Source organism: Paralichthys olivaceus, chromosome 14 (assembly GCF_024713975.1).
Source record: "Paralichthys olivaceus isolate ysfri-2021 chromosome 14, ASM2471397v2, whole genome shotgun sequence".
Taxonomy (NCBI): domain Eukaryota; kingdom Metazoa; phylum Chordata; class Actinopteri; order Pleuronectiformes; family Paralichthyidae; genus Paralichthys; species Paralichthys olivaceus.
The window spans coordinates 10,005,036-10,032,548 of NC_091106.1; the positions used below are offsets into that span (position 1 = coordinate 10,005,036).

Consider the following 27,513-nt stretch of genomic DNA (forward strand, 5'->3'; position numbering starts at 1 on the left):
ACCGGGTTGTCATATCAAATAATAAAAAACACATGTTGTGACGCCTTTTGCAGAATCTTCTCACGATCACAGTTCGTGTCTCATGGTTACATAGTTAACCGATGACAGCACAAAATGACAATAAGTCAAACTTCAACTGAAAAGTTTTACACAATGAGTGTCTTGAAATACAACTGTGAATGAGTTCCACGCTGAATTTGTGCTTGAATTGAAATGAAAGGGTTGCAGGGACTCAGGCTGTTGTTTGGTGCAACAACCGAGTGTGTTTGGGGTGAGGAACGTGTAATTTAAATGTTTCTGTGCCTCCAGTTTTACCGGAATTCCAGTCTGGGATGGACTTACTGGTTTTGTTGTGGCCTGTGTTATGTGTGAGGTCATGTGCACAACCCCACCCATACTGTGTGTGTGTGTGTGTGTGTGTGTGTGTGTGTGTGTGTGTGTGTGTGTGTGTGTGTGTGAGAGAGGGAGGGTGACACGGAGCGTGACACAGAGCTGGGATTTATTTGCAAGGCAAGAGCTGTCAAGACTGAGTGGCATTTTGCATTAACTGTGTTATCTATACACACACAAACACACGGCAGCAGTGGTAGTATTAGTTGTCATAAAGATTTGACCAATATGGCTGTTTAATGTGCACTGAACACAAAGTAGACTGTTTATATGCATAATGCAGGATCCTGTCTACTATTTTCAGAAGTTCAAAGACATGATGCATGATACAATTTAATGGCTCCGTGCACTTTGTTCATGATGCCACATCTGCTATTTGTCCTCTGAGTGGTGTGTGTGTGTGTGTGTGTGCATTTGCGTGTGTGTGTGTGTAGTGAGTTGTAATCAGTTCGGAGAGCAATGAGAGAGGACAGAAGAGTGACCTGGTGAGGGGATGGGAGGTGGAGTGTTGTAGAAGTTGGGGAATGAGCGGAAGGTGGTGGGGGGGGGGGGGGGGGGGGGTTAAACTCGCCTGTAGCCCTGTCGAGGCTGAAGCCGAGCAGGGTAGAGTAGGTAATTACAGGGGCCCAGAGAGGAGAGGCCTGTAATCAGCCTGCCCTCAGGAAGGAATGCAGCTCATCTTCTCATGTAATTACTGCCATTTAAACGGCCCCAGCCTCCAAACACTCATCCCACTGTACTGCTCACCTATTTACTGTATGTATGTGATGTATGTGATGTATATGTAAACACTCACACAGTCACAGTGACACAATCAGGGACAGAGAGGGAGAGAGAGACAAAGTGTGTGTGTGTGTGTGTGTGTGTGTGTGTGTGTGTGTGTGTGTGTGTGTGTGTGTGTGTGTGTGTGTGTGTGTGTGTGTGTGTGTGTGTGTGTGTGTGTGTGTGTGCGCCCCAGCTTATGGTTGTGGAGACTCCAGGCCTCTAGAGGAGCCGGCTCTGTGTGAATATACCCACCATGGCAACCAGTTACTCCATGTAGATTTGTGCAACTGTTATAAAGCAGCTGCGCAGTGGTGGAGCAGACAAGCAGTGGCGCCTTACACTCAACACGTACAGTTAGTCTACACACACACACACACAAAGGAAGGGGAAAAGAGTCACTCTGCCATATGAGTTTGACCTCCTCCAAGTAATAGTTGTGACATTGGTCTGTAATTTCAAGAAGATAATAGGAAAACAACTTCGTCTCACCCACTCTGTCTCCTCTCTCCCTCCCTTCCTCTCGCTCTGTCTCCTCACTCCTCTCGTTCTCTTTCTCTCTCCACCTCTGATAGTGATTGATAGTGGTGCTTGTGTATGCCCATGTTCCCATGCAGTAGGTGGTCGTCGGGGCACACACAGGCAACGCAGGGCCACTTTTTTGATGGGCTATGATTAATGAGCACTGTGGGGGGTGGCGCCCCCTAGCTGCGACGGAGCACACTTTCAACCGCGACACATCGCCCCCTCCTCTTGTCTACTCAAATGCACCAGTAGCAGCAGTGGGATCAGAGCTACAACACAAGCATAAATCCTCTTAGCGCTCTCACAGTCACACTCACCCACACATTCAAAAACACAGTCACAGAATCTCGCTCGGAGTAGGCTGTCCCCTGCATGCACAGTGGGTAAATATAATCCATGGTCTGCTACAAACACAGCCGCCCTACCTCTCACACACACACTTTAAATAGTGTGGGTCTGTGTGAAACAGCCACAAAATTCTCCAGGATTCACCCAGTTATCAGTAGAAAACACTACTGACTGTCACTGGGTCTTACTTAATGTCTGGAACCATGTACTTACATAACACATTTACGTGTGTGTACGTGTGTGTACGTGTGTGTGCGTGTGTGTTTTTTTCTACATTGGGACTGATGTAATAATGATCTGATGGGCTAATGGGGAAAAAAGACGGAAGATAAGTCCTTCATTCACTTCATTTACTATTAGAGGGTTACAGGGTAACACACCTTGCAGCTAAGTGTGCGGCATAACACTCGATATATGAGCCGATCTGTTAAAAGAGGTATTTCCAAGTGTCTGCATTTGTTGTGTGTGTGTGTGTGTGTGTGTGTGTGTGTGTGTTACCATGTCCTCAGGCTTGCTTTCTCTCCTCCTGCCAACCGGACATGCTGGATGGACAAGCGAAGCATTTCTGTCACTCTGCATCTCCATCACCTGCTCGGCCTTCCCCCTCTGCCAATCAGCCTCCTGTCACCTCTCTCTCTCTCTCTCTCTTTCTTTCTCCCTCTCTCTCTCTCTCTCTCTCTCTCATACACACACACATGCACGCATCGCTTTCGGCCTTTCTCTGGCTCACACTTGCACACGCTTGCACAATCAATTATACACTCAATCATACACGCTTGTATCTTGATGTAGCATGGGAGGCTTCACACTCCATAGAAATAGCTGCTCTGCAGGCGTCCTCACATACTGGAACCAATCAAAGGTGTGACACTGCTGTGATCAACTTCCAACAAGTTGCAGCTCCAAAGTTCCCGCAAGAAAAACAATTATGCATTTTTTATTTGTATTGGGTTTTGTATTGATGATTGTTCTACAATCTACACAGTTCTACACTTTCTCCCATTGTCCAGAAAAGAAGCAAAATATCTTGAATGGTACCATCATGCGCTGATGATGCAATTTTATTCAGTGCATATAGCGACTGGGGGAAGGCGGTATCATGGTCACAAGGACACGCCCGACCAATTGAGAGTCAGTCTCACCTATCAATCATGAAGTTTCTCCCTGTTTTCAAAGCACCACTTAAGTAATTAAAACCAAACTTACCTGGTAAATAAACATACATCAGTGTGATATAACATGACAGAAACCATCTTAGGGAATAATTCATTTAATTTGTAATATCACTTTTTAGTTTGGTCCATGTCCCATTCGCTAACATGGAGGAGACAGGGTTTCTGACCTATATTCCAGCCAGCCACCAGGTGTGGCTTCACACTCTGGGAGCTGTCATGTTGTCCATCTTTATACTATGTATATGTACTGGACATACAATCTGTGTTTTGTTTTTGAATTAAGGCAAAATAGTCGTGAATTTCATTTATGACATATTTGATTTGTTGTTGTCATTGTACATCTTTAAAAAAAAGAAAGGAAACATTGTCTGTTGCTAGTTATTAAGTGAAAAAAAGCTTAAAGAGAGAAGGTAGAAAGAATGAAGATGTACCTGAAGAGGAATGTGTGTGAGAGATGACGTACGTTAGTTAGACAGTCACCATGGTGAGTGCAAGGAAACAGGCTGCAGAACCATGTGGAGACACTGCAGGTGCACGTCTTGGTGGTAGCATCAATTTATCCAAACAGGACATTTCAAGGCCGTGTCAAAGGCTTTATGAGAGAGCACACAGAGTCGGATCTGTGTCCCTCCTAGCAGGACGTCAAATTTGGCTTCCTGTCGCTTAGCTACCAGACAGAAATGAAAATAATGGCTTCTGTTAGTCACTGGGGAATTAATGACATCCCTCTTTAAAAGATGACCAATTTGGCCCCCCCAGTCTGGGCTCAAAAAGCGTTGCTTATACTGGAGGTGTTAGTGCCAGTGTGTGCGTGGTAAGTCAGATGGGTGAACTGCATGACTCTTCACACTCTGTCTACTTTTGTTGGTGTGAGGAGTGAAGCTGTGTGGCTTCAACCTTTATACCTATCTGATGCCAACATCCACACACACACAGGCACACACACAGGCACACACACATTGTTTAAATGTAATTGTGCAGGACTTGTCATTGGCGTAATGTATTCCTGGCCTCTTACCTAAACCTTAAACATCACAACTGAATGCCAAACCCCAAACTAAACCTAATTCTAACCCTAAAGGCCTTTGCACATCAATGACAATGCAAATAAATGGCACACAATGACACAAATAGACAAAAACAAGCTGTATGACACAGTTTCACTGCTTGGTACCACGGCAGCTTCAGGATGCATTTCAGGATGTCCATGGGACAAGAAGAACGGAACAGGTGGCATCAAGATCATAGTTTTTCTTTAGTATTTGATTTGATTAAATGTCCACTTTGCATGTAAACAGTCCTACGTTTGGTTCATTCCTTTTGTTCAACAGTAGTTTGGTCGCCTGTTACTTAAAGTCGGCTACATCATATCTTTTTACAAAGTAATTTTGAGCATCTGATTATTATGTGTACATATCAGAATGGAAGAAATCCCGTCACTGATGTGAAAGCTTGTATTGACTAGGTACAGGTTCGAAAAATATTAACGTGCAAGTGAATCATACAAAAGACAAGTCTTGTTTGCTTTAAGAGCTTTAACCCTCAAACAACTATTTTAATTTATGGGTTCCAGAATTTTGATGCTCACAAGCACTGTGGTCTTCAGACCCCACTAATATATTAACACAAGGCAACACACACTCATGCATGCTGTCCCACTCACACTTTCAGGGATTTTCCATCAAATGTCTCAATTGCACGTCTGTGCACTTCATCTTCTCCCTGCTCGCAGGGTTCTTCTTCATCCTCGCGCAGTAAGTCGTTTTCAGGCTGATGAGGATGAGGTCAGTCTGAATATCAATCACTCGGTGTAATTGTCCTTTTAAAGAAGGCAAGGAGAGATTTTCCCCCTCCATCCATCTCCTTCTCTTTTGACCTGCCTCAGTGTATGTGTGTGTGGCGTGCACAACTCTACCTCAGTGCTTCCTAGCAAGAATGATGATAACGAGCTAAATTGGGTGAGGATGATGGATGTATGGTCAGCCGCTCAATGTTACATAATGGCTGCTGATCACTCCATTTATTGGTCGTATTTCCTGTTATCAGCAGTGTTGTTATATTTGACTGACTCACAGCCGTCTGTCCTTTAGTGGGCTGAGCTGGTTGTTCTCCATAGCTGCAGGCTATCGTCCTCTCTCTTTGCGTTCAAGGCTGGATGTCATTTGAAGTTGACTGTAGCTGCACAAAGTGCCTCGAATCCAGGAAGCAAGAGGGAAGGAGAAGCTGGAGTCAGTGAAGGGCAGGGAGACAAGCACTGCCATGTCAGACACCAAACTGGAGAGTGGAAGGGAGGAGGCGGTGCTATGTTGTTTGTTTGTTTTTGGCCTCATAAGAAGCCAAAGAAAAATAAAGTGATTCTCGATCTTGCCAAACCCAGTGAGACCCTGTGTCTTTTGTAGTGTTCCTCTGTTGTTCGGCTGCTTCAAAGTATACTTCTCCCTATGCTTTATTCTCCTTCTTTTTTTCCACTCCACTTCTGAGAGTTGTGTTGGGATAGTGAGGGCACTAGAGGGGACAGTAATGACTAACCCTGTAAAGGTAATGATAAAGTACAGACGCTTTAGACTCCATTCTGGCTAGAGGCACTGGGGCTAAGAAAATTACAGTGTGTATGTGTTTGTGTAAGAGAGAGAGAGAGAATGAGAGGCAACAGAAAAAAGAGGGTGGAAAAAGACAGGGGGCAGAAAGAACAACAGAGACAGGCTTTAGACTAAGACTGTTATTCATTTTCCTTCCCAGTTATTATAGCGGAACGGTATGTGTGTGTGTGTGTGTGTGTGTGTGTGTGTGTGTGTGTGTGTGCGTGCGTGCTGCATCGTCTCCCTCCTCTCCACTTGTCTACAAGTGTCTCCTGACCTGTCTTTGTCCAGCCCTCCTGTCGTCCCATATTGTCACCTCTGTCCACATTCCCCCTATCTCTCTCCCACACATTATTGCCTTCTAGTGTGGCCCCGCTCCGCCACTGTCACTCTGACTCCCAGTTACTCTGTCGTGAAGCTTCGCACTCCAGCCACCCGGTCACCAAAAGGACTTGCCTCCTTCAGTTGCACTGTTTGAGCGCCGCACACACATGTGTACAAGTCGATGAGAAAGCACATCATACTGTCATCTCGTCTCTGGGCCCGTGTGCGCAGGTTTGCGTGTGCACGATTGTGTGCTCCAGAAAAAGAATACCCAGACGTTTGTGTTTGCTTTCGAGCTGTCTTATGTCTATCATTAGAGTAATAAAAGACTTGCTGTGCTGCACGGCGAGGAGTTCTCTGTCTATAAGGTTCCTCCATTCCGCACAAATTGCCGGCTGCTGAGTTCTGATGGATGTTTGTATGGTGGCCCAAAAACACAGATTCCACTTTAAACCTCCAGCTCCATTATCTCGGAGGGAGACAGGGGAAAAGAAAGAAGCTGTCTGTCTCCTACCTCTGTCATGCAAAAGTGTTTTAATTAAAGTGCACAGGCCTTAGAACACACACACACACTGCACAAGGAGAAAGAGAGAGGTTTATCCCAACACATAGGGCTCTCCTCCCATTCTGTCTCCGTCTGAACTGCTGTCTCTCTCTGTTCCTCTGTCTCCACTGCCATTCTTCTCTTGCCTCCCTCCGTCTCTCCCTGTGCCCCCTCTCATCGCGCCTGAGGAGTGACAGGCTGTGTTTTTCAGCCAATGTTTGAACACCGTGCGATCAATGCCGGACAAAGGGAGGGAGCGGGGGTGAGAGGCGGGCAGGGCCGACACAATTGGTTATTGACAGAGAATTTAAAGTCTGAAAGACTGGGGGCGACAGCTTAGTAAATGGAGAGTGAGGGGATGCGAGAGGCGGGGAGGAAAGGATTGGGAGAGAGGCACAACGACAAGTGTGATTCACCGTCACGGCCAAGCGTCACTTTGAGATGTGTTAACTTTCATTATTCAGGTTTGTGTTTACCTGTGCGCGTACCTACTCACAGTAAAGTGCGTGTTTAATTGAGTGTATGCAAGTGACATTAACTGGGTGGAACCTGTGGGAGCAGAAACAAGCATGTGTGTGTATTGTGTGTGTGTGTGCGTGTGAGTGTGTGTGCGCATGGATTTGTTTGTAATTATCTTTCTCAATACACAGAACCTCAACACTAAGATGGGCACTAGAGTATTTCCTAACCACTCCGGCAAAACATATTCAGTAGCTGAGTGATGCTCTCATAAACACTCCCATCTTTTCCCCAGGTACTGCAGCTTCTTCCAACAGTCCAAAGATATGCAGCTTCAGTTGATGGGAGACTCTAAAATGCCCATTGGTGTGAAAATGAGTGTGAATGGTTTTTTTGATATGAGCACATACCTGCACCATGGGAAACGTCATATCTCACCATGTTAAAGAAAAGTTCCTGAAATCGGTTCTGTAGTTTTTGTGTAATCCTAATAAACAAGCAACATACAAACAGCAATGAAAACATCCTCCTTGGCGAAGATAACAAATGCAATCAGAGATCACATGACTCAAAGAAAGGGCTGACTGGGTTTAGAAAAGCTGCACAATTATTTAAAGAAAGAAATGTATCACAATTTTGTGTGTCCTTGGGATAAATGCAATGGAATCAGAAAGTCATGTTTCATTTTAAACCAAGACTTTATCATCTGTTATTCTGATCATTGCTTGTGATTGGTTTCAGCAGCTGATGGAAAATTATTAGTTTTTGTGTGTTTGCAAGTTTGTTATGCATTTCTATTTGTGGCCTATCTATTGCAAAACACTGAAAAGTAACAAAGAAATCTCCTGATATTTTGTGATTTTTTTTTTTGTTATCATCACCAGAATAAAAATGTTCTGCCTTTGCAACACAGCCTGGTGGGAGAGAGCGTGTGCAGAGACGAGGGTTCAGTTTGGGGTCACGGGTTAGTGTGTAAATATAGTCGACATTGAGAAGTGACGGGAGAAGAACAAGGATGTGTTTGTGAAGGGACGAGCTACAGAGAGGCAGAGACAGACAGAGGATGACGGGTGCATCCTGGGTGGCTGTCAGGCCTGGAGCAGCTGTTGCTCTTTCTGTCCGTCCTGCGGCCACAGCGCTGCCAGGCTCCAGGCTGTGGGCAGTGCCACTTCAGACTCTCTTCCCCACTGGCCCTTTTCCTGCTGGAGGAGACTCAATACCTGATGATGGCACAGCATCTCTGTTGGCCTCAGTTTGTGTCCTGCCACAACTTTTTCTCCGGCTTCCTTCATGCTTGCGTTGCCCTAATGTCTCCGACAGAGTGTATCAGGGGAACAGTGGGATGGGGGTGGTAAAGTGCTCATGTTCCTAAAATAGGTGATGCTAAGTAGTTTTCCCTGTTCCTTGGTTGTGGCATAACTGATTTGAAAACTGAACTCTGCAAATTAGTCTGGTTTAAATCTCTAAGTATTCTGGAAGCTGCCCTCACACCTCGCTCTTGAAATTTGAAAAAGTACAGCGTTATGAGAGACTCCCTGTGTAAGAGAAGCACAATTACCCACGAGCTGTGTTCATCTGCATGTGCGTGTCAAATGGAGAAAGTGCACTCGGCTGCTGACTGGAGCCGACGCTGTCAATCCCTTGCAAGTTTTTTATTGGAAGGTCAGACCCATTAAGAATTCATAAGAAGTTGGATTTACCCAAAATGCAAAATCTGAAAATTATGATGAGAGTTTGAACTTTGCTTAAAAAGAGTAATTTTCAATTTCAACATTTCAATTTTGGCTTTTGTACCACACCCTGACAAAGTGTGTAGTTGTATTTGTGCTGAATGTGTCAGGGTTCACGCAGGTCTATAGAGCTATTGCAGTAACTTCATTCTTCAAGGCAAAGGATGCTGCAGTCCTGTTGTCTGCAAGTGATATACCACAGGGTCCTCTCCAGTCTGTTGGTGCTTGTGTTTTTTGCTCAGGTATCCAGTTGATGGGCACGAGTTGTGGTTGAGTTTGCATCATATTCTGTCACCCTGACAGTCTGATGGATACTCTCTCCAGCATGATACGTTTGTTTTGGACTGTTGACCTTGGGTGTGATTAAAAAAACATTAAAATATTCGTAGAGATTTCCTGTCATATGCTGTTACTTAGTGGATGTCTGATGTCTTATCCACGCGTCTTGCCTATCATCATCTTGTCATAAGTGATCTCATGTGTTCGACAGCTTATGCCAATACATGGTCAGCTGTATTTATTGTGCCAACCTTTGACATTTTTAGAAAACAACATAGCACATAACAAAGTTATTAGTGCAGGCACATAAATCTCTCTGCTGCTGTGAAAACAATAGAAGCCAGTCACACCACAGCATTGATATACTGCCTGGGATCTATCCGTCATTATTAGAGAAACAAGTCAGAGTGAAGAGGTCAGAAATATTGTGTCCTTCCTGCCAGGAGAAGCTCTTGGCGGCATCGCTGCGAGGAAAGTGTCACATCGTAAATGTCAGGGGATAAATGTGCGATCAACAGGACCTGTCCATGGAAGGTCAGCGAGCTCCTTCCCCAGCTGAGAGGCGTGGACTCATGCAGGGAGACTAGAGCAGGACCAGATTACTGGCAATACAGGGAGGCGGAAATGTCACTGTGCCGATGCATCTTTAGTGAAAAACTGTCAGCTGCTTAAATGTCTTCTTGAAATAAAACCAACTTGGGTTCTCTTAATGTATGCAGTGCAACCCCACTGACAGAACTGTTCATACATGCCCTAAAGCTGGATTGAGACACACAAGACAAGCTGTCACACACACAATCCCCTCCAGTTATGTGATAGCAGATTGATCGCCATGGGATAAATTTGTCATTTTCTTTATCTTTGACGTCCCTGTTGGGGAGGTCAGAGTTCAAGATCCAAATACTGATGGAGACTCGCTGCTCTGCCTCCAGCTGGAGGGCACTTTAACTCAAATCTTTCCATCCTGACCACTTCTGTTTTCTGTTTCCAGAAAGCAGTGACTACAGCGAGGCAGAGGTCCTCCCCGACTCCTTCCCCTCAGCACCGGCAGAGCCTCTCCCAGAATTCCTTCTGGAGCCAGAAGACGCTTTCATCGTGAAGAACCGGCCAGTCCAGCTGCGGTGCCGGGCGTCGCCGGCCACACAGATCTACTTTAAGTGCAACGGAGAATGGGTCAATCAGAACGATCACGTCACCAGGGAGAACCTGGACCAGATCACAGGTAATATGCATACACACACACACAAACAGAGATCTGTACTGAAGACACAACCACACACAGTAATTTCACCTTGTATTTCACAGTCATAAACATCATACTCAATTACAAACATAATTTTCAACTACATAATCCATTAGCTCCTATAGGGTTTTATGTGCACATTAACAGCTTTTGGCCTGTAGCCAATGCATTATTTATATGCACTGTCAAAAATACGGCCCACTAGTCTCTCTCAACCCCTCTCTCTCACTCTCTCTCACTCTCTCTCTCTCTCTCTCTGCTCAGGACTGGTGGTGAGGGAAGTGGACATCTCCGTGTCGAGGACCCAGGTGGAGGAGCTGTTTGGGCTGGAGGACTACTGGTGCCAGTGTGTGGCCTGGAGCTCAGCTGGCACCACCAAGAGCAACCGTGCCTATGTTCGCATTGCATGTCAGTATCGAGTGTGTGTGTGTGTGTGTGTGTGTGTGTGTGTGTGTGTGTGTATGTGTGTGTGTGTGTGTGTGTGTGTGTGTGAGAGACAGAGTGAAAAGTGGGAAGCGAGATAGCAGAAGGGCAAATGTTTCTGACTTTTCTCTTGTCAGCTTTAGTATATATGCAAATGAACTTGCTGTTGCATTCCGTCTTAGTCCCTTGTGGTAATGTGTGGTGCAGGGTGATTGACACTGTGCATGTTTATGAGGGTATTAAGGAAAAAAACGACGAGTTACAGAGGCTTTTTGGAGCTTTGTGTGTGTGTGTGTGTGTGTGTGTGTGTGTGTGTGTGTGTGTGTGTGTGTGTGTGTGTGTGTGTGTGTGTGTGTGTGTGTGTGTGTGTGTGTGTGTGTTTGTGTGCGCGCGCGCGTGTGTGTTCGTGTGCGCCTGTGCGTGTGCATGCATGCGTGAGCGCGCGCTCGTCTGACAAACATTGGCACCTAGATAAACAGGGTGTCACACTGCTGTCATGAAGCATGCTTCACTATTTGTTGACTACACTTGTGTTGCCCACTGCAGACCTGAGGAAGAACTTTGAGCAGGAGCCACTGGGGCGGGAGGTGCGGCTGGAGCAGGAGGTGCTCCTGCAGTGTCGCCCCCCGGAGGGAATGCCAGCTGCTGAGGTAGCTCTCCCCCTCCTCATCCCTGCACTCATTTAGCCACGCTCATTTTCTATTTCACATGTTAGTCTTCCATCGCCATTGGGGTTAAATTAATGCTCTAGATATAAATGGGCAGTAAATACATCAAATATATTTATATCTTGTTGTGTCTTGCGAGTCCATGTGTTTTAGGGAGACAACAAAGCAGAGGGCTAGCTAATCAATAATCGATCGTACACATTTATGCACTACAGTTTACAGCAACATAAAGCAAGAGCGAAGAAAAGGGCAAGCCACTGAAGTTTGAAAGATTTAAGAGCATCCAGCTACGTGACACCATCAAGAAAAAAACCTCCTTAAACCATAAAGCGATCAGTAATAATACGCTCAGTTATTTGAGCAACAAAGTAAAAGAAGGCAGAACTTAAATCCACTTTGTGTCAGGTTTTTACACTAAGCTTCTCCAACTGTACGACACGGCATCAGAAATTTTTACTTCTCTCATAAAAGGCAGTGTAACAATATATTAAAATAGAAAAAAATGAGTCAGAAATGTAGGTTTTTATATTTATGTTCTGCCAGGCATTGTTGCATGGTTATTATGTTACATAAAAAGTCCCTAGCATGATAAAGTTATGTGATCGCAAGAAAACTGGAATTTAAAAATGATCACCAATTGCATTATTTGTGGTTGTTTTCTGCGATTATTGTGGAGTGTGTGTCAGTTTGGACAAAAGAAGTCACTCTAAACAAAAAAGATCAAATATTGAGCCGTGGCTTAACACTGCAGGTTTATACTGAATGAGTCTGTGTGTTTTGTGCCGACTCATGTTTATGCATACACACCTGCTAATTTGTACAATGATTTATGTGAAGAAATATCTGCCAAAAAAATTAGTCCATCCATCAGTCCAAATAGAAACAACACAGACGGCTGAGAGTTTGTCTAAACTAAACTAATTTCTTGTGGCAAAGTTTTATCGTTTTAATCCCGGTGCTGTAAATGTGTCTGTTCCTGCTTCTTCACAGGTTGACTGGCTGAAGAACGAGGAAGCCATTGCTCCGTCACAGGATTCCAACTTCCTGATCACCATTGACCATGATCTGATCATAAAACAGGCCAGACTCTCAGACACGGCAAACTACACGTGTGTGGCTCGTAACGTGGTGGCCAAAAGACGCAGCAGCACGGCGACTCTCATCGTTTACGGTAACGCAAACCTCCTGCCATTCATCATAGATGTCAGCCATGATACAGAACTATGAAATGATGGCTTGGGGGTATATTAGCACATTAATTGATCTGTCTCTCTGTCAGTGAGTGGAGGTTGGTCTTCTTGGACTGAATGGTCAGAGTGCAATGCTCAGTGTGGGCGGGGCTGGCAGCGACGGACACGCAGCTGCACCAATCCTGCTCCTCTGAACGGTGGCGCCTTCTGTGAGGGTCCGCCCTTCCAGAGGGTGACCTGCACCACACTGTGTCCAGGTGAACATCTGCATTATTTACATTTAAAATAAATATACATTGTATGTTTTTTTTCCAAATGGGCAAAGAAATATCAACATAAATTTTAAAACTTCATCATATAATTTGTTCATGTGGTCATGTAAATTCTCTCATTTGATCATGTATGTCATGTAGATCAGAAACACAGTGTTATGATTTGCTGTCACATATCATTCTGGTTCTTATTGCTTTGCCCCTGTGTCAGACCACCTTCACTCTAAAGTCCCAAAAAGTTTTGCACTTCCAGTCATTACATATGCATCGTGCTGCACTGTAATGTCACGCCCAATTCCCCCTCTACCTGGAGTGATTTAGCTGTTGGCTAGCTATTAAATGACTTACATCTGCGCTGTATCATTCCAGTGGATGGAGGCTGGACAGAGTGGGCAAAGTGGTCCGCCTGTGGTACAGAGTGCACCCACTGGCGCAGCCGCGAGTGCCAAGCTCCCCCTCCCAGGAACGGAGGGAAGCACTGCAGCGGCAGCATGATGGAGAGCAAAAACTGCACTGAGGGGCTGTGTACACGTAGTAAGTCACCAGATCAATTCATTTGAACTGGGGTGGTTGTTAAATGTCAAAAGGGAGTAAATATTTAGCTCATATATAATTCCTCATGTAATGTCTTCTAATTCCTAAGTTGCCTTTAGTAGAGATCAGCATCTGGTGAATTCAGTTCACCTGAGCTGTCTATCTAAATAAATGTGTTTCTATAGGGGTCAGCTCCCTTACAGCATATTTGTTGCTTCAGATAATAGTACGTTTTTTGAGCCAGTGATTTCTTTGCTCATGCTTCGGTTTTATGCGGTGGATTTAATTTCAAAGCTACTCTGTATGAAACTGTATTCCCAAGGTGCTTTAGTAATTGCAGCAATGTGAGAGTACAAATGTTGTAGAGTGAGATGAAAAGAACATCTCAGACAGATGTTTCACGAGGGAGAATTTAGGTTCGCAAAGAAAAGTGATCCACATCTAAAAAGCACAGATGGAGAGGGAGAAAGGGAGAGGGAGAGCGAGTGCACACTAAGGAAGCGCATGGAGTGGGAAGTGAGCATGACACGGCCAAGTCGAAAATTAGCACAGGGAAGAGCATATGAGAGTGAGTCAGACTCACACTGACGCCCAGTGTGCAGCCTGTGATGAGCACGGAGGAATCCAGCTGACAGCGCATTAGAATCTTAGAGACGCACATCCACAGAGGCAGTGAGATACGTTCAAGTACACACTTAAGCACACACAGAAACCAACACATCCGAGCACACGCACGAACCTTGTAAATGCACATGCAACGGTGGGGGATCATATCCACATTAAGTGCAGTGGTGTGGCTTCAACTCCATCAGACCTACACGCGACTCTTCACATAAACAGGCTTCCACAGAGCAGACAGATTAGACAAATACATTTTCTGATTTGGCTGCAGAGAGCCCAGCGTTCTCTGGAGGCCGTCAGGAAAACATGCTCTCAAGTCGGTCTGACAGAAGGGGGAGATGGGAGGCACTGCGCTGTATAAGAATCTGTGAAGGTGTCACTCTGCAACCTGCAGGTTACTGACTGACTTATTCAATTTCCACACTAAATGTGATTATGCAGCGGTCGCAAACATCCCGAAGACATCCTGACTCTGACGATCAAGAGTTTCTCTTTTTGTTAATCCCTCTGGGAATCAGCTAAAGTCATAAATGTAAAATACTCTGAGACGCCACTAACCATCCTCATCGCTGCATCCTGCCGGAGTCTTAATTGCTGCTGGATGTTTGGGAGATCCGAGAGAAAACATTTGGTGTTTTGATGATGCTCGAGCGATGAGGTGTTTTCGACACTCGCTCAGTGATGATTCATGTTGTTCTTATGTTGGAAAAGACGGTTCCTGTCAGGATGAAGGTGATAACATATTCTGTGGGATTTACATCATAATTATATGGTTTTAAATCTACGTCGTCAGCTACATGTACCACACAACACCAGGGCCCTCACTCATGTTTACGTCTGTCTTTATCTTTACCAATCTCATCTAAAACTTCTCCAAACCCATTTCTAATAGACTTTTATATTCATTTTCTCTTGTACTCGACATCATCCATCCATCCATTTTCTAAACCGCTTATCTTTTGAGGGTCGCATTGGGAGCTGGAGCCAATCCCAGCTGACATTGGGCAAGAGGCGGGGTACACCCTGGACAGGTCGCCAGTGTAATGGAAATTTTAACTGTCTGTACCTCGTATGAAATGTCTTTCTACTCCATGAACTTTCCTTTACCTTTTGTGCATGAACCTTCCTTAACCTTGTAAGAAACAAAGATGCAGATGCGACCAACCGAACTGGCTTTGGTCCAGTACTGACTGCGTTAACAGAAGAATCATTGTTGAAAATGTTTCCTCTATCTGACGATAGTTATACGACTAGAATATCATAAATATCTGGAGCAGTGAACTCTGTCAGACTTCTGCTTCACATTGTGATATTGAGAACTCTTTCCTATTCAGCTGAATATAGAACCTGATAGATTCTGATAGATACTTGGTTATATTCTTAGATACCTTTGTTATTTTTTGTTATATTCTCTGTTGTATTTCCTGCTTCAATAAATTCTCAAAAGAGAGTTTGCGAGAAATGTAATTTCTCTCACCAAGAATTTCCACCACAGTCAGCATATCACAGGGCCAACATACAGAGACAAACAACCATAGACACCTACTATCAATTCAGAGGCTTCAATTACCTTAATAAAGACAAGCAAACTCTTTGTCTTTGGACTGCGGGAGGCAGTTTTAGTATCTGGAGAAAAGCCTCGCAGACACGGGAGAGAAAGTGCAAACAGAGAGACCCTGGCCAAACTTGGATTCGAACAGGTCGACAGTGCTAATCACCACACCACTGTGCTACCCCTCTACATTTATCTACTCTCTACATTATATAAACAGTTATTCCACAATGCTGCACCTTCTATAACACATCCCCAGATATGGGTCATTTATTGTGTGGGTATAAAGTCTGTTTTCTTGTTCTCGGTATGCCCTTTATGTTTACATTTGTATTTTCATATTGACAAGCTATTGTTTCCTTTAGCCGTTTTCTGCTTTGCATTATGTTGCTGTATCTTTCATTTGCATAACGACTAGTCCATCCATTTTTATGTTTTATGTTTTTCTTCCTTTCTTCTCCTGTTTTTTCTCCTGTTCAAACAGATAAAAAGATTTCTATTGAACATGCAACCCATCGTAAGTTCACCTTCCCATGACTTCACTCTTTCTCTGCCTCATACTGTTTGTACTGTATGTGTGTGTGTGCGTGCGTGCGTGCGTGCGTGCGTGCGTGCGTGCGTGCGTGCGTGTTTGTGTGTGAGAGTGTGAGCTCATACAGGTTAGGAGTCCTAACATCTGTGTTGGCACGTGGATACGAGTGTGCATCATTTGTGTCGAGTCTGCCCGTCCACACTCTGTTGTCATCTCAGATCGAGCTCAGGAAGCCGCTGCTCACCTTCTTGTCCAGTTAGCTTACGATCGTTGTTAACCCATCCTGTCCATTATGTTGAGTAAGCGTAGCATAGGTTTCCGGGCTGGCTTCATTTTTGCACATTGCTCCACTTACATGACAGCTGGCTGCAACTGTAGCATGGGGTGTGTGTGTGTGTGTGTGTGTGTGTGTGTGGGGGGGGGGTTACAGTAATAATAAATAAATGTTTGAATTTGTTAAACATAAGAGAACCAGTTCAGCTCGTTCTGACCCAACATGACACAGAGAAAATCTGCAAGCTCTGTCATGGATGAGCTTAAGGACACGTCTATAAACTGAGACTCTGTGAGTGGAGGTGTCGTAACTTCCTGGAGAAAAGCTGTTGATTTCCGTCTGACTTTCCGTTAATCTGTGATATAGTTTACATTTGAAGTGATGGTAATTCCTCTTGCTCAATGTGACGTGGGCTCAGGGGAGAGCAGCCACAGTAATGCACCTAATTCGCCATTGTTCCGTTTCTGGTAACAAGTGCGGACGGCTGTCAGATTTGGTTCCATCGCGCCACGTGAGCATGGGAGCTCTCCTCTGCCAGCCTGTCTGCCTCTGGCTTTCCTCTTCCTCTCTCCGCCCGTTCCTCCTTCCACTCTCGCTGCTGCTGCGTAGTGTCGACGCTTTCCTCACAACTTCTTCCCCACTCTTCCCTGCTCTGTTAACACAGGCCTCTTCCTCAAGCACTTTTATCCTTATCTTTTTTCTCCTCACCATACTTATAATCCCTCTGTCCTCTCAACAAATCACAACCTTATCAGGCTTCTTCCTCTCCCTTTTGCCAAATTGCCTCTCCTCTAGCTCTCTTCTCCTCTCTTTATCCAGCCTGTCTACTCTCTCTCTCTCTTTTTTTTTTGTTGCTTTTTCTTTGTCTCTGGCCAACCTCTCTCCTTGTCTTTTCTGCTGTAGTGTGACTGGCTCACGTGTCTGGGTTGGGCCTGGCTCTGCTTGTGTGGAAGAGGAGGCCGTGGTGTGCTGACCACTCACAACATAGAGAAAAAAGGATGGAGCCGGCTGCCATAGTTAAAGAATAGCTTCACATTTTCATTCTATCTTAAAACAACACTCACACGTCCACACGTACACTGAAAGAGTCATCCGTCACCATGATTGTGGCTCCTCTCTTTGCTGGCGCGGGAGCGATCTCCTCCCTAATGCAATTCCAATGTAACAGATGGTTGGACAAAGTCCACTGTCCTAGTTCTGTGTAAATAATGCATTATAAGGTTTCAGCTGAAGCTCGTTTTCTAACTTCCAATGCCAATAGCTCATCACAGGGGGTCTGGCTTCACCAGGGATCTTTTTCCACAACTTTTAAAATTGTATGTAACGTTTACCCTCTGCATTAAATTCAACACAATCTTTATTTTTGGCAGATACACACTTAATCCGACGTACTCTGACTGTTGAAGCCTCACATTAGCTTCAGCAGGAACTTCTGAGAGTATTTTAACATAGATCAAGCACTGTGAGTCTCGTCCTTCATCTGCTACAAAGGAATCATGTACGAGGACGGATCCCCTCGAACTCTGTGTGGACATGGCAAAAAATTAAAGCGACCGACAACTCATTTAATGCACTAGTGGTCTTGTCAGTGTTGTCTCAAGATAGACATGAACAAATCTGAATCTATCTGTAAGAAAAGGGCTGCGACCATTTTCACCGCTGATTAATCTGTTGGTAATTTGTTTTGGTTAATCAGGAAGTCAGACACGTCAGACAGTATAGATGATCGAGATTAAGTATTGTGCAAGATGATGTCTTCGTCTCTTGATTTGTCGAATGCAACAGATTTAATTTTTGTAGCTGGAGAAAAGTTATTTATAGCCTGTGGACTAATTAATTAATTGACTAATCTTGTCAACACTAACTAATACCCCAACAACTAATTTATACTATTTCCTGCAGCAAATCAGATGACTTCTCATGAATGAATTTTCCTTTCCCCATCATTCCTTCCTAAATGGTTTTCCTTTGTGTTTCCATTGTATTTGTGTCTGTATGTTTTTTCCTGTGTCTCCTAACTCTCGTTGTTGTCCTTCTTTCCAGCGCTAGCTCCAGGTATGGGCGTAGCAGTCTACGCTGGTCTGGTGGTGGCCCTGCTGTTGTGCGTGATCCTGGCGCTGTGCGTGGGAGGGCTCGCTTATCGTCGCAGACGCCGCCATCTCCATGGAGACATCACAGATTCCTCATCCGCACTCACAACCGCTTTCCACCCCGGCAACTACAAGCCTCCCAGACAAGGTAAACACTTCATTCAATTCATTTCTCTTTTTCTTTTAATCATTGTGTTTGTTTTCACAATCTTCTTCACAATTCATTTAATTATCACGCAGCTATCTATAGCAGCTTTTAAATTAATTCTCTGTTATCTCCCCTCGCTTCATCATGTCTCCATTCTTTACTACATTACATTTTTTTTAATATTTTAAGCATTTGCTATGGTATCCCTTCTCTTGGTCTTGCCATCAAATATTAATTAGCATTAATCTGTTTCACTGGCATCACTCTCGGCGCTCTCTGTCCTGCCTGTGTCCTTTCTGGTGATAAGCGAGCAGATCCTCTCTCCTCCTGCGTCCACAGATAACCCTCACCCTCTGCATCCCTCAGCTCCTCCGGATCTGACAGCCACAGCAGGGACTTTCCGTGGGCCGCTCTTCTCACTGCAGCACGTGGTGAACGACAGCCCCCACAAGATCCCTATGACCACCTCGCCCCTGCTGGACCCCCTGCCCAGTCTCAAAATCAAGGTGTACAACTCCGCCACACTCTCCTCCATGGAGCTCCCCGCCGACATGGTCATTAGCGACGGGGAGATCCTCAGCCTGAAGTCGGTGGGCACTGTGGGTAGAGAGCGAGACTACCACAGTCACACACTGTCCAGAGAGCCCGGGCTAAGCACCAGTGCCACCCTGGGTAACCTGGGAGGACGCCTCACCATCCCCAACACAGGTAACTGTTGTTTCATGCACAAATGGGAAGATTCGTGTGCTCTATTGAGCAATGACGTGTCCACTTAGTCACACGTAAGACAAGAAAAGTCATGACGCTTTCTGCCTTAGGTGTGAGTCTGCTGGTCCCCCCTGGCACAATCCCCCAGGGGAAGTTCTACGAGATGTACCTCATTATCAACAAGTGGGACAAAACAACGTGAGTGCCGTCTGTTTCATTCATTTCCTTTGCAACCATGAAGCAGACTACAGCAGAATATCTCCCATGCAAGCCTTGCCTACTGTAAATCACATGAAGATTATTTGGAAGTTATCCCACTTGACTTGGATTATACACAGATATTTGACTAGATTAATTTCTTGCCAATTCTCTGGAAGTCTGATATTCCCTTTGTTCTTTTATAAATGAAGTGTGATTTTTTCTGCAACTGTTTTCCCTGTGTGTGTGGGGGGGACATTTACAGGCTACCCTCAGAGGGCAGTCAGACTGTACTAAGTCCTGTGGTGAGCTGCGGTCCGTCCGGCATGCTGCTGAACCGTCCTGTGGTCCTCACGTTGCCCCACTGTGCTCAGCTAGACACGCCCACACCTGACTGGACCCTCACACTTAAGACGCAGACGCACCAGGGGGCGTGGGAGGTCAGGCAGCTTAAAACTGGAATCAAATAATGGCGATCACGTTAGGCTGCTGTTGCGTCACTGAACCGTGCTTCTTTTTCAGGAGGTGCTGACGGTGGGCGAAGAGACTTTGTCGTCTCCTTGCTACCTGCAACTGGAGGAGGAGTGTTGTCACGTGCTCATGGAGCAGCTGGGGACGTACGGCCTGGTGGGTCAGTCCTGCCCTCCACAGCCCGCCTGCAAACGCCTGCAGCTGGCTCTGTTCGCCCCCCGAGCACCGTGCCTCTCGCTGGACTTCAGCCTCAGGATCTACTGCATCCATGACACCCCGCATGCCCTCAAGGTACTGATTGTGTTGCTATCCTTTATTCTTCTAGTGTGTCTTTTTCTCCACCGATTAAGCATTGCACTTCTGTAACAGTACTGGACACGAAAAAAGAACCAGAATTAATGCAGCAGAGCCACCGATACTGTCTTCTTTTCTTCCACTCATTCTTCTTTCTTGTCAAAACTGGGCACCGACATTACTCAAAGTATAACTCGTCTGCCAACAATTCTGGTGGAGATTCAGGTGCGTTGAGCAAGTGGCAGCTAATGCATCTTTGTGCAGCAATTCTCAAAAAGAGGTGATCCAAACAAAGATTTTTTTTTTTCGCTTGTACCCCCAACTAAAGCTGATTCAGTAATTTTTGACTGCTCTGTCTGGAGCCACAGAGGCTCTGGTGTCTGTGGCTTAGGAGGTAGTGCAGGTTATCCACCAGAAGATCTGCGGTTTGATCCCTGGCTCCTCCACTCCGTACTGCAGTGTCCTTTAGCAAGACCTGAACTCCAGTTTGCCCCTGAAGGCTTTACTGCAGCGTGTGTATAGAAGCATTGTATGAATGTGTGCAGCCGAATAGCCGACATGTTCTCCAGAACACAAACAACGCAGCAGGAGAGTCTCCACTAAGACGCATTCACAACACAGAAATCTCCAGAGCGTTCAGGTGAGGAGGAATGTTGCAGCAGGGAAAGGCAGGACGTGAGGCATTGATTAATCTGTGAAGATCATGTGCTTTTATAAACAGCACATCGACACCAGCGTCTTTTAATTCCACACATGCTCTGGACACAACCAAGGAAGCATTAACAGACATACATTGGTAAATAATAATTCAATTTAAATCTGCACTAATTTAAAATTGTCTGTTGTAGCTGGGTCTCTATGAAAGAGCTTGGTTTGGTTCTATAATGTCACAAACAATCTATTAAATCTATCTAAATGGTTAAAAAAGTTAAGAAATCCAAATAAAAGAGCAAGATCAATCCTCGCAGAGGACCTGGACATGCAAAACCAATACTACAAAAACAAGTACTACATGAAATATAATAAAATAGAAGTATAAATAGAAATGTGAAATCGAAGCGTGACACATGATAATAACAGTAAAAGTTAATATAGCTTATTTCCATAGTGGTTCAGGGATATAGAGGATCAGCCTCCCGTCCAAACTGATCCTGCAGATTCTTCCTGTTTCTAAAAATTACATTCTGGGGGCGTCACATGTTGGATCTTTCCTGTCCCAATAGAAGCCTCAAAATAGCACAGCACAATACAAGCTCCATACCAAACAACAAAAGAGCATCCAGTCAAAGTTGGAATGACTGACGTTAAATATTTTCCCTCTCCCGGTCCCTTTTGTGTGAAGTGTTCACAGACCAGCCGGGGTAGTAAACATGAGCGTGCCGCGTTCAGTTCTACTGGCATCAGATCACATGGTTCCTGGCTGCTAGAGTTTAAACAGCTTTCAGACTGTTAGCGCTCACACATATCCATTTGGGGATGCCGACTCCGGGAGTGCACGACACATTTTAATTAAGCATTTGAGAAAGTATGCTCTCCAATGTGTTAGAATTATAAATCCATAATAAAAGTGATCGAATGTGCATGTTTCTAAAAGCCCGTCTTCTCCTCTCCTCTCCGCCTGTGCAGGAGGTGCTGGATTTGGAAAGGAGTCTGGGTGGAGTTCTGCTGGAGGATCCCAAGCCGCTGCTCTTCAAAGACAGCTACCACAACCTGCGCCTGTCCATCCATGACATTCCCCACACCCACTGGAGGAGCAAACTACTGGCCAAGTACCAGGTAACATAATGCACCAGAAAAAACACTATATGACACTCAGTAGTGCTCATAAACCTCCGTCAAGGCTTCACAGTTGCCTAAAATTTGACCTGCACCAAATTTCTGTGGTGGTTTGGTTAATTGAATCGGTTAAATTAATTAAGCAGCTCATGTCCAATTTTTCTATTGTGACAAAGAGGTCACATGTATTTTGTGTGTGACGATTTTAAGATTAAAATTATATTTTCTTATTATTATTCATGAAATATGGTTGGCATGTTACATGTAATATAGGACATGTTATTTAAGTAAGTAATGTGTTGAATAAGTAAAAACTTTAGAATTAGCTGGCTTATGCACATGCGCCAAACATGCACACGGCTGTTTTGGAAATGTATGTTATTATTAACTTATTACCTAAAGGTATAGGTAAAATGTAAAATTAAAAATTAAAAAACATCCCTATCTCTCTGTTAAATAAAGTGGGGGAAACTATCCTGGATTTTTATGGAAATCCATTCAGTTGTTTTTGTGTAATTTTATTCACAAACCAACCAACACATAAACAGACAGGGGTTAAAACTGATGTGTATTGTAGGTCTGGAAGTGAGCATACGGCCTCTATTTAAATACATTACACATCATCAGAAGCTTAAAATTTGTATCAATGGATTGTCAGTGTTACTTATAAATTAACAAGCAAGACGTCCTGTTTTCACTTGAGCAGAATGGTTTATTTTCTCAGAGAAAACAGCCTGTGGACTTTATAGAAGTCACTGCTGTTGTAAACATGGAAACTCTCTGCTGCAGTCTCTTGGCATCAGAACTGAGATTGCAGTCGGAACCTTCTCTGAATAAACAAACGGCCAATCTGATAGTGTTTCTAATTTATGGACAGTGCGCTTTAGAAATAAATTGTGCTCTGACACTTCGAGACCCAGTTGCTGGAGGCACCCAGAACCAAAATAAAAATAGTGCACCCTCCTCGAATGGAAACAGTGTTCTAGATTGTTCGCTGATTGTGCTGCTCACGTAGGACGGAGGCTCTTTAATCACCACGTAGACACTTTTGTCCAGATTCTCACTTTACCACTTCTCTTTTATGTGACAGGAGATCCCGTTCTATCACATTTGGAGCGGCAGTCAGAGACCTCTGCACTGCACCTTCAGCCTGGAGAGAGGCAGCCTTGCCGTGTCGCAGCTCACCTGTAAGATCTGCGTGCGACAGGTGGAAGGGGAGGGACAGATATTCCAGCTGCATACAGACATCCAGGAGGTAATGGCTTAACAGCTAAGCACAGATCTAGAAAACTGCTATATGAAGCCACACAGTTGTTCCAAAAAGCAAACGAGACAAACCTCCCTGTCGTTTCCAGACTTTACCGCCACACTCGCCCCTCCCCTCAGGAGGCACCTGCCTGCCCTCCTCCCAAGTGGGACCCTATGCCTTTCGCTTGCCTGACTCCATCCGCCAGAAGATCTGTGCCAGTTTGGATGCACCCAGCGCTCGCGGGTGTGACTGGAGGCTACTGGCACGCAGTCTGGGCTTTGACAGGTCAGATCAGCCTCACAGGTTTAATGTGTGAAAGGCAGCATGGTCAGGCTAGCAGTGATAGATCTGTGTCACGTGTCTAAAGTTTGGTGTATGGGTCACAATTTTAAAAAGGGCTTGAAGTTGGGGTTGATGTGTGATATAACATTGAGCACAAATCACATACAGGCAACTGTAATAAAATAGTTATAAACTGATAGAACTGGAAGGAAGCTTGATTTTAAGCTTGGCTTAAAATAATCATTGAATAAATTCATTTTTACAAAAATTATAAACTTTGCATCCATCCTACCCCGTTTATCTACAGTGATTTTAATGTCAATGTTTTTAATCAAATTAAACTGATTTTTTTTTTATTACTGTTCAGATATTTGACTCTATAACTTATCAAAATAAAAGCTCTGTAATTTAGCCCAATATAAAGCATGACAGCAACTGACCAAACGTTTCGGTTTTACTTTGAAGACAAATTGCTTAACAGGAAGTGATTATATGAATGTTGTTGCTTATTATCTGGCGACATGAAAGTTCACTCCCCCCCACACACACACACTACAGAGCTACAGAGTGTGACTGGCCTGATGATTTAAATTGTATTAATGTATCTCATATTCAAAACCAAACCCAATTCTACACTCCACTTCATTGCACCATTAACAATACTCATGCCTGATGTGAAGCTGATCAGATGAAGATATGTGTTCCTCATACAGCCATTTGCTGAACTAGTGGGCAGATATAAGCAGATATAATAGTTTCAAAACTGAAGTGTAACCACCAGCAGTGTTATAACAAGTATTAATGACTGTAAATGTTCAATAATAAGGGAGAGGCTTCTTTTTGCCCTTTTCTTCATACAACTCCTCTTGTCTTTCTTCTCCTCAGGTACTTGAACTATTTTGCAACAAAGCCCAGCCCCACAGGTGTTCTACTGGACTTATGGGAAGCCTGTCACCAAGGTGACGCAGACCTGGTCTCTCTGGCGACTGCGCTGGAAGAAATGGGCAAAAGTGAAGTGCTAGTTGTCATGACAACAGATGGGGATTGTTGATTGGGCACGGAACAAGAGAGCAAACAAGACTTCTCTTTTTTTCTTTCCTTTTTTTTTTTACTGGCGTGATGAAAATAAGAAAACCTGCCTATGAATATGCACACCCTGCGAGTTTTTGGTTTTCACACGTACTGCGTTACCTCTGTCTCATCTCGCTTTCTCTCCACTGGCCACTGATCAGCCACCGTAGCTGCATCCACCATAATCCATCTCCATCCTCAGATAACTGATTCAGCTTGAATCCACCAAAGCAATGTTGCATATGCAAGAGTTAAAAGTCTGAGGGTAACAAAAGTATAAAATAAGTGTGAAGTCACCTGTTGGTGTTATTTCATGACACTTTTCTTTTATATAATACAAAATAATCCATGTATTCAGCACGCACAATAACCCAGTCAGACAAATGCTATCATGGGATCACCCAGGTTTCAGTGGCAGCATGAAAGTGCATGATTTATCCACCATCTCACCTCATGGCAGGGGCCTTTGTTTTCTCCACTGTCGCTCTGTGTGAGCAGTGAATGACGGGCAGCACCGACCCGTCCACAACCCCCTCAGGCTACAGATGCACGTGGACAAACTGGTCATTAATCGCCTTTGAATGAGACATCCTGGGATTTCCGGTTTAACTGCTTCAACTGTCAACAAATCGTACGAGCGCAGAGCTCTCGAGGTTCCAGACCTTGAGCTTAAAGCTTTGGGCTGATTTTTTTTTCTTCTAAACAACAGGTGCCTCCTCTTTGTGGTGGGAGGGCGAATTCTGTTGATGGAAGTGTGTTTTAAGAATTGGTGGATAACTCAACCGGCTGACTCTTTATATTGTACAGCACCAACAAATGCCTCAAAGCCTTGGCACATCTTTCCGACTCACTTGGGTGTTTCTCTTTCATCTCTCCTCGCGTTCCTCTATCGCGCTGCCACACTCCTCCGAGCTGTTGAGAATAAACTGCAGGAGAGCTTTCTGGTCATCTCTTAAAAGTTTCCTTTGGGGAACGCTCTATAAGTTATTATCCATTTGTGGATTTTTTTGTTTCCCATTGTCATTGCTGTCACGATATATAGACGCAGTTTTATCATTTGTGCTTCTTTAGGCTACTGAGCTGCTGTCTTATTTTTTATTCTGCGGGCCAAATGGGAGACATAGGTGCACAGTGGATGTCTCATGTTTATTTGTTATTTTTAAAACTGTGCATCTATTCAAAAAGTAAAAATATGAAGTGTAAAACATGATTATAGGTGGTGAAATGTCAAATGCGGTCACTGTTTTCGATCGGCTTTTTGCTTTCCTGTGACTGAGTGCGGTTTCCACTGCTCAGAGATGAATATTGCAGAATAGATTAGCCTCGCTTTGTGTCAACTAGGCAGCGAGGGCCCATCAAATTTACCTCAGCGCTAACTGAATCATGTTTCTATCTATTCTCTGTACGCCATTTAACTACATGTGTCCATCTGTCAACGTATCGCCATAATGCTCATTATGTCTCCGTCCTCTTAATCTGATAACGCATTGTTAACCTCTTTACTAAGCCGCCTGCTTTGTGGTCAGGGCCCCTCAAGCTACTCGCATTATCAATATCGTTCTGTCAGTTTATTGTTGGACGGGAATTGAAAACGCTGTCGTCAGTAACATCATCGTCTTTACTTAATTTCTGTGTGTTATTGAATCTGTTTTCTCCCTGGAGAGCAAAAAAAGAAATAAAGTGTTCATGTCTTTGAAACCACTAAAACCAAAACACAGGCAGTATCCCTCCTCTCCAGCAGTGAGTCACGTAACTGCTTTGTGTGAATGGACTTAAAATATACGTGTGTGTGAGAGTGTGTGTGTGTGTGTGTGTGGGCAGGTGGATGTGCAAATACAGTGTGTGCACACACTCAAGGTCTGTCATTTCTCTTTGTAAGTGCTATGCAAGTACAAAAGAAAAGCAAAGCATTTTGAATTATTTTGTTTCCTGGAATAGTAAATTCTATTTTTTCAGCCCAGGGCAATGACAGGGTTTTGTTTTTGTATCCTGAAGTGGTTTAACTGTGCTGATGGTAAATGTCTGTGGGAGAATCCTCCATCTGGATCCACCAACGAAGGAAGAAACTACTGAGAAAAAAAAAAAGCACACGTGGAAAAAGAAAACTGGTGCAATGGCTACAACACAAGTCGTGACTAACACTATGAACTCGAGCCCTGCAGATCTTTGCCTGTGAGGAAATAAATCTGAACTCAACCAGTTCAGTACTTTGGATCCCTGAACTCTGCAGGACTATTTTCTTTCCTCCAATCTTGTTACAGAGACTTGGTAGCTGTAGACCACAGTGTTTATTCGTCCGGATTTCTTGAGTATCTGTCGGATTTTTCAGCCATAGCTCTGGATCATTGTGCTGGAACTAGGTCTGGATTCTACCTTGTTCCTGTGCAAGAGAAAACTTCAGCCTTTTGTTCAAGAAGTCAGACATTTTTACAAAAAAAGAAAAACAGAATCGAATCAGTGACATTATTTTATCTCTGTAAAAAGTACCAATTGTAAATAAACGTCTAGCCTTCTTACTTGTAACTAAATACAATTTTTATGCAATAAATTATATTTCTTAGTTTAACAACAGTGTTTGTTTGGTGGTTTGTGTGTTTGTTTGTGGTCAAGATTACACAAAAACGGATTTCCATAAAACTTGGTGGAAGGATGTGATATGGATCATGTAGATCCAGGAATTTTTTATCACGTTTATTATCATTGAGAGATATCCTGTCTCTCATTTTCACCATTTTCCCTTAATGATTCATGGATCTTCATGAAAACATCAGGCACATTCAGGTAACTGATCTAATCTATGAG

General features: G+C 44.2%; 1 protein-coding gene across 3 annotated transcripts in view; it reads left to right on the forward strand.

Annotated features, from left to right (window-relative positions):
* Positions 1-27,277, forward strand: part of unc5b (unc-5 netrin receptor B) — a 49,299-nt gene extending 22,022 nt beyond the window's left edge. Inside the window, exons 2-17 of one of the 3 annotated variants that reach the window (XM_069538278.1) lie at positions 10,107-10,337; positions 10,623-10,766; positions 11,328-11,431; positions 12,440-12,620; positions 12,729-12,896; positions 13,281-13,445; positions 16,103-16,135; positions 18,468-18,662; positions 19,002-19,370; positions 19,481-19,568; positions 19,834-20,008; positions 20,091-20,330; positions 21,960-22,109; positions 23,200-23,364; positions 23,465-23,643; positions 24,526-27,277. In XM_069538278.1, coding sequence (XP_069394379.1) covers positions 10,107-10,337; positions 10,623-10,766; positions 11,328-11,431; positions 12,440-12,620; positions 12,729-12,896; positions 13,281-13,445; positions 16,103-16,135; positions 18,468-18,662; positions 19,002-19,370; positions 19,481-19,568; positions 19,834-20,008; positions 20,091-20,330; positions 21,960-22,109; positions 23,200-23,364; positions 23,465-23,643; positions 24,526-24,691 — 2,753 coding nt within the window. In that variant the 3' untranslated portion in view covers positions 24,692-27,277. The remainder of the gene's footprint in view (positions 1-10,106; positions 10,338-10,622; positions 10,767-11,327; positions 11,432-12,439; positions 12,621-12,728; positions 12,897-13,280; positions 13,446-16,102; positions 16,136-18,467; positions 18,663-19,001; positions 19,371-19,480; positions 19,569-19,833; positions 20,009-20,090; positions 20,331-21,959; positions 22,110-23,199; positions 23,365-23,464; positions 23,644-24,525) is intronic. The other 2 variants (XM_069538279.1, XM_069538280.1) reach the window with 2 other exon arrangements.
* The last annotated feature ends 236 nt before the right edge of the window (positions 27,278-27,513 follow it).